Raw genomic sequence first — 11,653 nt, 5'->3', positions numbered from 1 at the left:
CAAAGTAAATAAGAAAAAAAAACTGAAAAGATGCCTATCCATATTTTTATAGGCCTACCCAAAAATATTATTCTGGCTACGCCCCTTGACACCACACCAATCAAAGTTTGTGATTTCAGTCACATGACATCCATGCTAAACCTAGAGTTAAAGTTCTGTGGACTAAACATTGTCAGAGCAGGAAAAAACACACACTGGAGTTTAGGTGTCCCACATTACACAATGTCCCAGTTTACCCGAATAACCCTATATAGCCCAGGCTGTCAAGTTAGGATTCATAGACAGTTGTGTTTTAGCATAGTGCTACATTCATTTTGAACTACAATTGTGAGGATTTATGCCCGAGTAGAAGTAACAAATAAAATAATGAAAATCAGTGAATCATTCAGAAGTGGATTCACAGGTTGGTAGACTGCGGGTGTGTCATGGACAATGCGCATCTCTCAGCATAGAAAGCTTTTAAAAAGTGAAACGTGTCATCGTCCAAAACATGTACTTAACTTGTGTTTTTGTAACGTACATTTGTACAGCACAGTATGGTGAGGACGTATTTGCCACAACACTGTATTATATTCACTGATTTAATCAACAATCATTTAATTTAATCTAATAAATCATCGCTATGTATGTTCACTAAAGTGCTTCCCCTGACCTTTCAACACTGCAGCCTCAGTCCGGACACCTGATTGTTCCCGTGACAACCCCCTGGAATCCCCCCCCAGCCCTGTGGTGTGCACATGCTCCTGGCAGTCTGGTGCTCAGGAACAGGTCTGATCACATAGAACAGTCTGGTCTTCAGGAACAGGTCTGATCACATAGAACAGTCTGGTCTTCAGGAACAGGTCTGATCACATAGAACAGTCTAGTCTTCAGGAACAGGTCTGATCACATAGAACAGTCTGGTCTTCAGGAACAGGTCTGATCACATAGAACAGTCTGGTCTTCAGGAACAGGCCTGATCACATAGAACAGTCTGGTCTTCAGGAACAGGTCTGATCACATAGAACAGTCTAGTCTTCAGGAACAGGTCTGATCACATAGAACAGTCTAGTCCTCAGGAACAGGTCTGATCACATAGAACAGTCTAGTCCTCAGGAACAGGTCTGATCACATAGAACAGTCTGGTCCTCAGGAACAGGTCTGATCACATAGAACAGTCTAGTCCTCAGGAACAGGCCTGATCACATAGAACAGTCTAGTTCTCAGGAACAGGCCTGATCACATAGAACAGTCTAGTCCTCAGGAACAGGTCTGATCACATAGAACAGTCTGGTCCTCAGGAACAGGCCTGATCACATAGAACAGTCTGGTCCTCAGGAACAGGCCTGATCACATAGAACAGTCTGGATTCTAAGATGACAAGGACACTGCCCTTGTTTAACAAATTGAGTCTACCACTCAAGTCAGTCAGTCAGCCAGGTGTTCAACCAGAAAGCCAGTTAGCCAGTCAGCCAGCAAGTCAGTCAGCCAGTCTGGTGTTCAACCAGCCAACAAGTCAAGTCAGTCTAACACTCAAGTCAGCCAGCCAGTCAGTCAGCCAAGCCCTGGAGTTCCAGGACTGGTATGGCTCAGAACAACAGAACCTCATCAGAGTTCAATGGTCTTACTGAACTTTGACCTTCAGCACCTTAAAATTTGTACATTTCCTTCTCTCACACAAAAATGTGGGAATTCAAACTGACATCCAGCTGTCTTCACAGTCAAACACATTCTAAACGAGAGGAACACAGGATATGATTGATATAATTGGTTCGCACCAAGACTGTAAGAAGCTAGTGGAGGAATGCAATAGGAACTTATTATCTACAGCCTGTTATCATTATAAGGCTGAACTGTAAAAAAAGAAAAGAAAACTAGCTTAGAGTATAAAACTAGCTTAAACATAAAAACATTTTAAGATTGCAATAGGGATAGACTTAGGGCTAACCCTATCTTACTGTGTCAGCTCACAGCCAACAGTTTACATGTTATGAGGTTATGATGTTTGTGTTGGAAGGAATATGAGAAAGTGCAGTTACATCCAAAGATTAGCTAGTGGAATAAATGGGTGCATAGAGGTAAACTACACTGCAGTGCCACACAGTAGCCTGTAGAGAGCACTGTTTCAGGAAGCGCCCTCCACACCTCCCTGGAGCGTTCCTTCAGTCAAAGAGCACACGATGAACAGCAGGGGACCCACCTTCATCCTGGGTCCTGCCGATCAGTTCACAGCTGCTGGTGTGGACCTGAGACACCTGCCTCCACTTCCTCCTCCACCTCTTCTCCTCACCCTCCTCCTCCACCTCTTCTCCTCACCCTCCTCCTCTACCTCCTCTTCCATCCCTAGCTGCTGCTCTGCCTCCAGCTCTCCTATCCCCCCGGGAAGGGGGGGAGGGCTTAACCTCCTCCACCTCTATCTCCCACTCCTCCTACCTCCATCACCTCCTCCACCTCTATCTCCCACTCCTCCTACCTCCATCACCTCCTCCACCTCTATCTCCCACTCCTTCTACCTCCATCACCTCTTCCACCTCTATCTCCCACTCCTTCTACCTCCATCACCTCCTCGTACCTCCTCCCACTCCTTCTACCTCCACCTCCTCCACCTACTCCTCCGCCTCCAGGGGGGGCGGCCTCTTCGTGGCCTCCCCCCTCAGCCTCTCCTGCAGGCTCCCCACGGCCAGCCTCATGTGGTCCTCGGCCCCCTGCAGGGCCTTCAGCTCCGTGGTGTAGAAGAGGTAGAGCATGCCGGTGACCAGCAGGGAGGCCAGGCCCAGCGCCCCCAGCAGGTAGAAGGAGGCGCTGGGGAAGGGCTGAGGGCCGCCCAGCCAGGGCACGGCAGCCATCACCACCTCCAGCAGCAGCAGGGCCACGCCCATCACCCCCGTACGAGCCGCCGTGTGGCGCCGCCTCTCAGCGCAGTGCAGCCCCACCTTCACCTCTGTACGGGCCTCTGTCACCAGGTCCACCAGCTCCGCCACACGCCCTGGGGGGTGGGAAGGAGGGTGGGTAGGGAGAAGGTGAAGGGGACGACGACAGGAGTTGGGGGTGAGGGTGAGAGAGAAGGTGGGGGGGTGACAGGGGTTAGGGTTAGACTATTTGAAGGTGCTTGCATGCATCACATTCATGTCTGACAGAGGGCCGCGGAGGCCCCGGAGGGGGCTGAGTACCTGCAGCACAGTCTGGCCCAGACCCTCCGTCCTCATCCACCCCCTGGGGGCCCCTGGGTCCCAGCCTCAGCGCCACGCTCAGGGCCTCGTGGTCGGAGTAGGGGTGGGGCTGGTCCGGGACCGAGCCCTGGGTTGTGGACATGGACTCACACCGGAGCTCCACCCTGGACGAACCCTGAAACACAACAACACAGTCTGGAGTCACGACACAGTCTGGAGTCACGACACAGTCTGGAGTCACGACACAGTCTGGAGTCACGACACAGTCTGGAGTCACAACGTGTACAGAGTCACGACACAGTCTGGAGTCACGACACAGTCTGGAGTCACGACACAGTCTGGAGTCACGCCGTGTACAGAGTCACAACGTGTACAGAGTCACGACGTGTACAGAGTCACGATGTGTACAGAGCCATGACATGTACAGTGTCACGACGTGTACAGAGTCACAACGTGTACAGAGTCACGACGTGTACAGAGTCACGACGTGTACAGAGCCATGACATGTACAGTGTCACGACGTGTACAGAGTCACGACGTGTACAGAGTCACAACGTGTACAGAGCCATGACAAGTACAGTGTCACGACGTATACAGTTATTTATTTTTTAAAGTATTTATTCATTCATTCAATTATTTGTGTATTTATTCATTTAGTTTTGGCCCCTATAATCCTCCATAAAAGCCTGATATGAATAAAAAGAGTTACTGAGTTAAGAGTTTGTAGTCACTACTGTAACTACAAACAGCTGCCAAAAAATGCTAGAATATCTATTAGGGGTGAGGGAAAATATGTATTCACATTCTAAATCACAATTCAGTCTTCTAGCGTTTCACATCAATTCACAAATTTTAAACATCTTGGAAAAATCGTTAATCGATTTTTTATCGAATCGTGACCTCAATGTAATATCTGTACATAAAATGTATTACCTTTTTAAAATAAAATTCTGTCAGTCCTTTCTATGTCTTGATGGACTAAAAACAACATGACTGAAACCTGTATGACATGATAGCGACCATGACAACAGTAGCCCTGCTTCCTGTCCAGGGCAGGTGTGGGGCTCACCTTGATAAGGATGTAGTCTATGCGTATGCCCTTCTCGAAGGGCACCAGATCCTTCTTGTTGATGAAGCAGTTGTCGGCTATCAGGGTGATGCCTTCCTCACACCCCTGCAAAACAGGAAGTGGTGCAGACAATCACACCCCTGCAAACAGGAAGTGGTGCAGACAATCACACCCCTGCAAACAGGAAGTGGTGCTGACAATCACACCCCTGCAAACAGGAAGTGGTGCTGACAATCACACCCCTGCAAACAGGAAGTGGTGCAGACAATCACACCCCTGCAAACAGGAAGTGGTGCTGACAATCACACCCCTGCAAACAGGAAGTGGTGCTGACAATCACACCCCTGCAAACAGGAAGTGGTGCAGACAATCACACCCCTGCAAAACAGGAAGTGGTGCTGACAATCACACCCCTGCAAACAGGAAGTGGTGCAGACAATCACACCCCTGCAAACAGGAAGTGGTGCAGACAATCAAACCCCTGCAAACAGAAGTTGTTAGATGTGAGCGCTGAGTTGAGTCTCACGTGGAAGGCGTCTGTCTCGGTGTAGCAGTCCCTCAGGCCGGTGGAGGCCATGAGCAGTCTGGTGCCCAAGTCCTGGGGGTGCATGTTCAGGTCCCCTCCCAGGATCACCACATCCGCACCTCTGGACGTGTGTCTGGAACAACCACACCCCCATCTCACTATTACATTTATATTTATATTTAGTTATTTAGCAGGCGCTCTTATCCAGAGCGACTTACAGCAAGTACAGGGACATTCCCCCGAGGCAAGTAGGGTGAAGTGCCTTGCCCAAGGACACAACGTCATTTGGCTCCGGGAATCGAACTGGCGACCTTCAGATTACTAGCCCGATTCCCTAACCGCTCAGCCACCTGACTCCATACTGTATTAACACACAGCTCAAACTATTTACTTAGTTTAGTGTCAGTCTGTCAGTCAGTCAGTCTGTCTGTCTGTCCATCAGAGACGTCTTCCTTCTTTTAGACATACCTGATGAAGTGCTGCAGCTCCCAGGCCTGGACCACTCTGTGAGGGAGGTAGGAGTCCCTCTCCCTGCTGTACTCTGCATGGAGCTACACACAACACACACTCAGACCCTCTCCCTGCTGTACTCTGCATGGAGCTACACAAAACACACACTCAGATTACAGCTGCTAGGAGAGGAGGAGGGGAGGGGGAAAAGAGAGGAGAGGAGATGAGCGGTTGGTAAAGGGGTGGGGAGGTTAGGGAGGAGAGACTAGAGAGGGGAGAAGTGAGGAGGCATGGTGAGGGTTCAGGACAGGAGAGGAGGAGAGGGGAAAGGATGGGAGGAGAGGTAAAAAATGGACTTACATGTGTGAGATAAACATGCGCTTTCAGTCTGCCTATCTCCAAAATGACCATGCCAACAGCTTTCCCACCAAACCAGTCTCCTTGGTGGACCTGTAGTTGGTGTGAGTCACAAACAGGAGGGGTAAACACAAACTGTCCTCAAATCATGACTCAGGGGATAATCACACGATACAGAGAACAGCACAGGGTAAGACTGGAGAAGCTCTTATAACGTTTTTCAACCCTTAAATCAGCCGTCCCAGACTGAGAGCCCTGTGTTGGGTCCTGCTGACTCACCATGTAAGGGTAACCATTTAAGGAGTAGCAGTACAGAAAGGCATCGTGGATCCTGTGTTTGGAGAAGGTGGCCAGTCCACTTCCTATGACACCACTGGAAACCAAATGAACAACATGGGGTCATGAAACACAAAAGAATACTGTCCAGCAAAACATAAGTAGAATCTATAGAAGAGTAGAATCTATAGAAGAATAAACTATATATGCAGTAGAATGTGTACAATCTAGGTAGAATTTATAGAAGAGTAGAATCTATATAAGAGTAGAATATATTTTAGAGTAGAATATATGTCTATACTCGTCTTTTCGGACATGGTTGACGAAGAAAATAAAACGGTTGGCTCCCAGTGATTAGAATAAACACAAATGAACATGAAGCGAAAATGTGCTTCATTCGCACGAATAATTTGCTTCGTGTTTGGTGTGAACACAGCATAAGTAGAACGTTCAAGTAAAATCTAAATACAGTAGAATCTGTGCATAATCTGAGTAGAATCTTAGAATTTGAATATAATATCAGTAGAATCTAAGAAAGTACAGCTCTGTCAGTCTAACACGTGGCTTTCGCAGAACACTCTTTTATGATTTAGTGAGGGGATTAGAACAAGGTGAGGGGGAAGTAAACTTTGATTAATCCCAAACTTGTGCCCCGGTAAGGAGGTCAGGGAAGTATTAAGAGAAGCTTGGGAAAATTCCTCTGTGTCTGGGAAAAAGCACATAGACACCCACAAAATGAACTAACCTTTTGAAGTAATGAGAGTGAGGGTGGCTACTGGCAAGCTTATTTTTCAAGAAGAGGTAGTCTTTTTCACTCCATACCTGAGTGGAAAGAAGGAAGACACAGCTGAACACCAAACACATATTAGTGAAGCCATTTAGAATACATCTGTGGTGAACTGATACTTGAAAGATAAGGAAGGAGATTACAAGGCCTTGGCTGTACTCCCAAACAGCGATGACAGCTGGGAGACTGAGAAAATGGAGGTGTCCTTAAGCAACATACCAACATATCACTTGAACTGATGGGTATGAACAGATTTGTGAGTGTGTGTGTGAGAGAGAGACAGACACAGAGACAGAGACAGAGAAAGAGAGAGAAAGAGAGAGAGGGAGAGAGAGATAGCCTGACAGGGAGAGAGTGCAAATATTTAGAGTGACTGAGTGTTCACAAAAAGGAGAAAGATAAATAGTGTGTGTGTGCGCACGCACGAGTGTGTGTGTGTTAGCTAACCTCCTGCAGCAAGACGATATCATACCCCTCCCTGCTCAGCAGTTCCGCAAGCATAGTATAGCGCTGAGAACAGTGTTTGCTGAGGTAACGGATACCCCTAAGAAGAGGAACAAAGTAGACAGCATGAACAACTGCACTGTGAGCTTGGGCCCACTGCACTGTGAGCTTGGACCCACTGCACTGTCAGCTTGGGCCCACTGCACTGTGAGCTTGGACCCACTGCACTGTCAGCTTGGGCCCACTGCACTGTGAGCTTGGACCCACTGCACTGTGAGCTTGGGCCCACTGCACTGTGAGCTTGGGCCCACTGCACTGTGAGCTTGGGCCCACTGCACTGTGAGCAGTCCAGATCTATCTGTGCCCAGATCACCGTTTAATCTGTATTTGGTGGCATGATAAATATTATTTCTTGTCATTACGTGCCTTTTTCAAATTTCCTGGCTGACATGCACGTCTACGATGCTACCATGTACCAAGTTTCAAAGAATGTTTCAAAAGGTAAAGTTCAGAAAAGTTGAAAATATTTTTGGGAAAAAGTTCAGAAAGGTTGAAAAAAAATGTGTTCAAATAAAAAGTTTCTAAAGTTTGAAAAAATATTTAGGGGGCAGGTTTTTAAAATATATTTTGAAAGGTTGAAAATATTAAAACGTGGTAGTAATGGCTACTTTTTACTTAAGTACATGTCAGAGCCCACACTTCTTTACTTTAACTTGAGTGAAAAAGTGGTATGTACTTCCACTTTTACCAGGGTCTTTTTAAACATGAGTACTTTAGTGAAGGGTGTGTTTTGCCATCTGTAGTAGTACTTAGGTTAATACTTCAGAGTACTCAGTAAAGTCATAATACTTAGCATCCTCATTTTACTCAGAAAGCTAATAATACTTACGAGGACCATCACAGTACTCACCAGCAGTTGAGAGAGAACACTCTCAACCTGAGCGGGTCAATCGCTACCATCGGAGCACTCGGGTCAGCAGTCATTGTGAACAACCTTAGAGCTTGGTTCCTGGAGAGAACAAAAGACTGACGACGTCAATCAGAGAAGAAAAACAAGATTGTTGTAGATAATAAACACTTACGATGCACATGAATGACCTCTGATACATAATTCTAGTAGCCTAGTTTTTACAGTCACCTTTAAATGTGCTACACGGTGCAAAATGAAGAATGCCAGACAAGCACTATTCTTTGTAAAACTTTACATTGAGCAACATAATTCGACGTAAACAGGACTTGAAACACCGAATTCTCAGTTGATACACATTGTCAAAATGTATTATTACACTGTGCTGAAGAAAGAAATCGTATCCAAAGTTAGATGAGATGCCCAGATCAGTCTGTGTAGGCTACTCTGGATAAGAGCGTCTGCTAAATGACTAAATGTACTACAGTCACTAATGGGCCTGATGACGATTCTTGAAGTTCTAGACAGGCAGCTAAAACGTACTGTACTTCTGCTATATTTCTGAGTTTACATAACCAGTCACGGCCTCGTTGACCAATATCACCAACTCATGTTCTTTCGCCAGTACAGGTGACAGATTGCTTTTTATTTCAATGGCTAGCTCGCTAATATTTCAACTGAATGAACTTACCCGGCTTGGGGTTGATGATAGCTGGTTCGCAGTGCGGTGCGACGGTGGAGTGACTTCTGCAATGTCAACAGACACCGACTGATAGACCACAGCGTGACAGTTCAAACTGATCACACACAACCAGAGACATATAGGTTAGAGGTAACTAGCTACCATTGGCTAACATTACGAACATAACTAAGAAGGTGCAAAATTTGGTAACTGACCAGCTAAATGTATACGGTAGCTAGCTAGCTGCTATCTGGTTGAAAACAAGCCTTCAAAATAAAAGTACCCGTATCGCTGACTCCTCTGGACTCTGGACTGGGTAAGTTTAGCGTTAAAACAACTGAACTTGGGAACATCGTTAACATTTATGATAAACACTAAGACTATAAGTTAACTTTGAGTGGTTGCAGAATCATAAAGAGGAAGTCCTTTGGCAGTGTTGCGGTCTCAATTGATAACATAAAAAACTACTTAGGTAGTTTAGTTTGGAATCTTCCCATCATTACCGCAATGTCTTTTTAGCAATGCAATAAGACTCAGACTGAATAAATAAAACCAACATATTTAATAGGTTTTCTGGGGAAAATTTTCCTAAAGGCACCATGCGTCTTTTATTGTTAGGATACACATTTTGATTTGATTATATAATACACCCCCTTTACTCTTAAGATAACAGATAATACAAAAAGGCAATGCACAATGGTAACTAAGGCCTAAAGAACCCCCTTCAACCAAAAACTTGCCAACACCGTTTTGATTATGATACAGAAGATCTCACCAATGTCAACACAAACACACATTTTCAATGGGTGCATATGGCGTCCCCTGAAAGTCCAAAACAACAAATAAAAACAATATTAATCATGATTATGGTAATAAAAAAACAAGATACTGTAAAAAAAAAAAAAGAGACAAACATCTGAGAACTCTGCTAGTAAATGTTTAGCAGTTGTTTAGCATGACATTCAAGGCCAGGTGTGAGTCCACCTCAGAGTGTGAGAAATGTGAGACAGACAGGTTCAAAGTAGATAAGATCGTCTCCCTCTCTCGCTCTCTGTCTCCCTCTCTCGCTCTCTGTCTCCCTCTCTCACTCTCTGTGTCTCCTTCCTCTCTCTCTCTCTCTCTCTCTCTCTCTCTATCTCTATCTCTCTCTCTCTTTCTCTCTCTCTCTTTCTCTCTACAGTGGATCCAAGAGATGGCAGTTCATTTACTTGTATAGTTTTCTTGACAGTTACCTCTCATTACATGTCAGTATATAGTCACAACACAACCATTGCAATGGTAAAAGACAAACATCCCCCATAGCCCAGACCTTCCCATCTCTCGTGTGTTCTAACCCTATAAATAACAATCAATGGTCACACTCACTCCCAGGACCAGAGAAAACAGCTGATCATAAAAAACCCACAACAGCTGTTTTTTTCTCTCTTCCCCCAATGGTAAAGGATTGGAATTTTGTTTAGTTTGATGCACAAAGGACAACCATATGTACATTACGATATTATAAATTCATCCAGTAGCATTGTTTAAAGATGTCAAATTGATCTGGAAGTTCACAGGAAAACATACCAAGTCTGTATAAACATGTAAATAACATGTTGTCTTTCACTCCGCCTTGTTGCAGAGGGGAAACACTGTTGCTTTCTGACAGCTGGAATCTCGGTGCTGAGTTCAAGTTGATCACAAACATAAACAAGAGCGCAACATACTCCTATGTAACACACATCACTGTAGTATTCACAGCACATAAACTGTTCATTTCGATCAGGCTACATATAACTCAGAAACTCAGAAAAATAAACACTTGTCTGTACCCTTTCTTGATCCTTTAGTGCACTTAGGCACTTGTTTTGTTGTTTAGGCCGCTGAAAACAACAGGGATCGAGAGAGAAGAGAACACGCTAGGATCCCAGAGCCGTCAGACGGAGAGTGTGTCCTCAGATCTAGTCTTGACTTAAAAACTCTTGGCACACTTGGACCGTAGACAAACATGTAACCTTTCATTTTTTGATCAAATAAGAAAACCTAACAGCTGTAAGGTTTTCCAGTCTGCCGGGATTAATCTGATGCTTCAAAATTATACATTTGAGGTGTAAAATGCATAGTTAGGTCAAGTTTACAATTGCTTGGTGAAATCATTTTCTCTCCAGCATATCTCTGCTTTTCTCAAGAGGTAGTCATAATAAGGCAATCGAAAATGGCAGACTGAAGTGCTTGTCTTTGGAGAAAGGCACTTGTCACATCTATCGATCAATCGATCAATAGATCTACCGATCTATCTATCTATCACACCGTTTTGTTGGACAGCTCTACAATTCTTCAGTTTGTTTTTCTTTGTTTATTCTCGTTCATGGTCTTTGTTTACGCAAGCGGTTCCAATCTGTACAAATACACAGCTCTTTGTCCTCGGTGTTCCCTCGCAAAATACTCTTTTAACCATAAACACATTCTCAGTCCCTCTGTGAATATGTTTCTATACACATTTATTATCGTCACCGAAGTAAACCACCTCCTCTGAGCACGTCTATATAAACTAGTAAGAAGCAGGCTTTTCATCAACAAAATATAAAAAATGTGTTAATCTTGATGTCTTTTCACTGTTTGTTGAGACTCAATTTTCCTGCTTTTCAAAAAGGCTCTGAGTGGATGTATGAAAGGAGCTGGGTCAGTTTGAGGGTCTCTCAGACACCTGAGTGTGAGGAGGAGAGGTGGTGTCACGTAGGGTCCTGTCAGCCTTCCCTGAAGAGCTTGTTAGTCTTTGACAAGTCTGTAAACGTGATACTGAGCTCCGTGTTCACTCGTCGAGACCTCAAACACAAACGCTATGCAGAGCAAGGTCTCCTGGGTGTCCCTGTTTGTCACCACCTGCAGAAGCAACACAGCGCAAACTAAACGTCAGCATGCGAAAAAATTTACCTGGTAAAAACACTGCACGAGAACAGACATATGACTTCACAGGGTTTGTATCCACATGAAACCACCAAAATAACCGTTATATTTTGTCTATTT

At 45.0% G+C, this 11,653-nt stretch overlaps 2 protein-coding genes across 10 annotated transcripts in view; both read right to left on the bottom strand.

Moving 5' to 3' along the window:
* Positions 1-2,566: 2,566 nt before the first annotated feature.
* LOC124471722 (sphingomyelin phosphodiesterase 2-like) lies at positions 2,567-8,929 on the bottom strand. 5 transcript variants are annotated; one of them, XM_047026308.1, is made up of 11 exons: positions 8,657-8,929; positions 7,969-8,084; positions 7,062-7,158; positions 6,573-6,649; positions 5,831-5,924; positions 5,555-5,644; positions 5,213-5,295; positions 4,745-4,877; positions 4,219-4,323; positions 3,150-3,324; positions 2,567-2,965 (listed from the first exon to the last, which is right to left on the bottom strand). In XM_047026308.1, exons 2-11 carry the CDS (start codon positions 8,040-8,042, stop codon positions 2,586-2,588), a joined length of 1,308 nt encoding a protein of 435 aa, XP_046882264.1. In that variant the 5' UTR covers positions 8,043-8,084; positions 8,657-8,929; the 3' UTR covers positions 2,567-2,585. The 5 variants fall into 5 exon arrangements, with proteins under 5 accessions (XP_046882264.1, XP_046882265.1, XP_046882266.1 ...); XM_047026309.1 differs by having other exon boundaries at positions 7,969-8,067; XM_047026310.1 differs by lacking the exon at positions 8,657-8,929 and adding an exon at positions 8,345-8,574.
* Positions 8,930-9,194: 265 nt separating this feature from the next.
* Positions 9,195-11,653, bottom strand: part of LOC124471723 (transcriptional enhancer factor TEF-5-like) — a 31,417-nt gene continuing 28,958 nt past the window's right edge. For all 5 annotated transcript variants that reach the window (XM_047026314.1, XM_047026315.1, XM_047026313.1 and 2 more), the window contains one exon: positions 9,195-11,509. In XM_047026314.1, coding sequence (XP_046882270.1) covers positions 11,396-11,509 — 114 coding nt within the window. In that variant the 3' untranslated portion in view covers positions 9,195-11,395. The remainder of the gene's footprint in view (positions 11,510-11,653) is intronic.

Source organism: Hypomesus transpacificus, chromosome 9, assembly GCF_021917145.1.
Source record: "Hypomesus transpacificus isolate Combined female chromosome 9, fHypTra1, whole genome shotgun sequence".
NCBI lineage: Eukaryota > Metazoa > Chordata > Actinopteri > Osmeriformes > Osmeridae > Hypomesus > Hypomesus transpacificus.
This window is presented reverse-complemented; position numbering and strand designations above follow the sequence as displayed.

Excerpts from the sequence above, each read along its gene's own strand:
- LOC124471722 (XM_047026308.1), bottom strand. The coding sequence starts at position 8,042 with ATGACTGCTGACCCGAGTGCTCCGATGGTAGCGATTGACCCGCTCAGG. Across the intron at positions 5,296-5,554 it reads CGCATGTTTATCTCACACAT|CTCCATGCAGAGTACAGCAG; the intron begins GTAAGTCCATTT and ends TGTTGTGTGTAG. Across the intron at positions 4,324-4,744 it reads CCGAGACAGACGCCTTCCAC|GGGTGTGAGGAAGGCATCAC; the intron begins GTGAGACTCAAC and ends CCTGTTTTGCAG.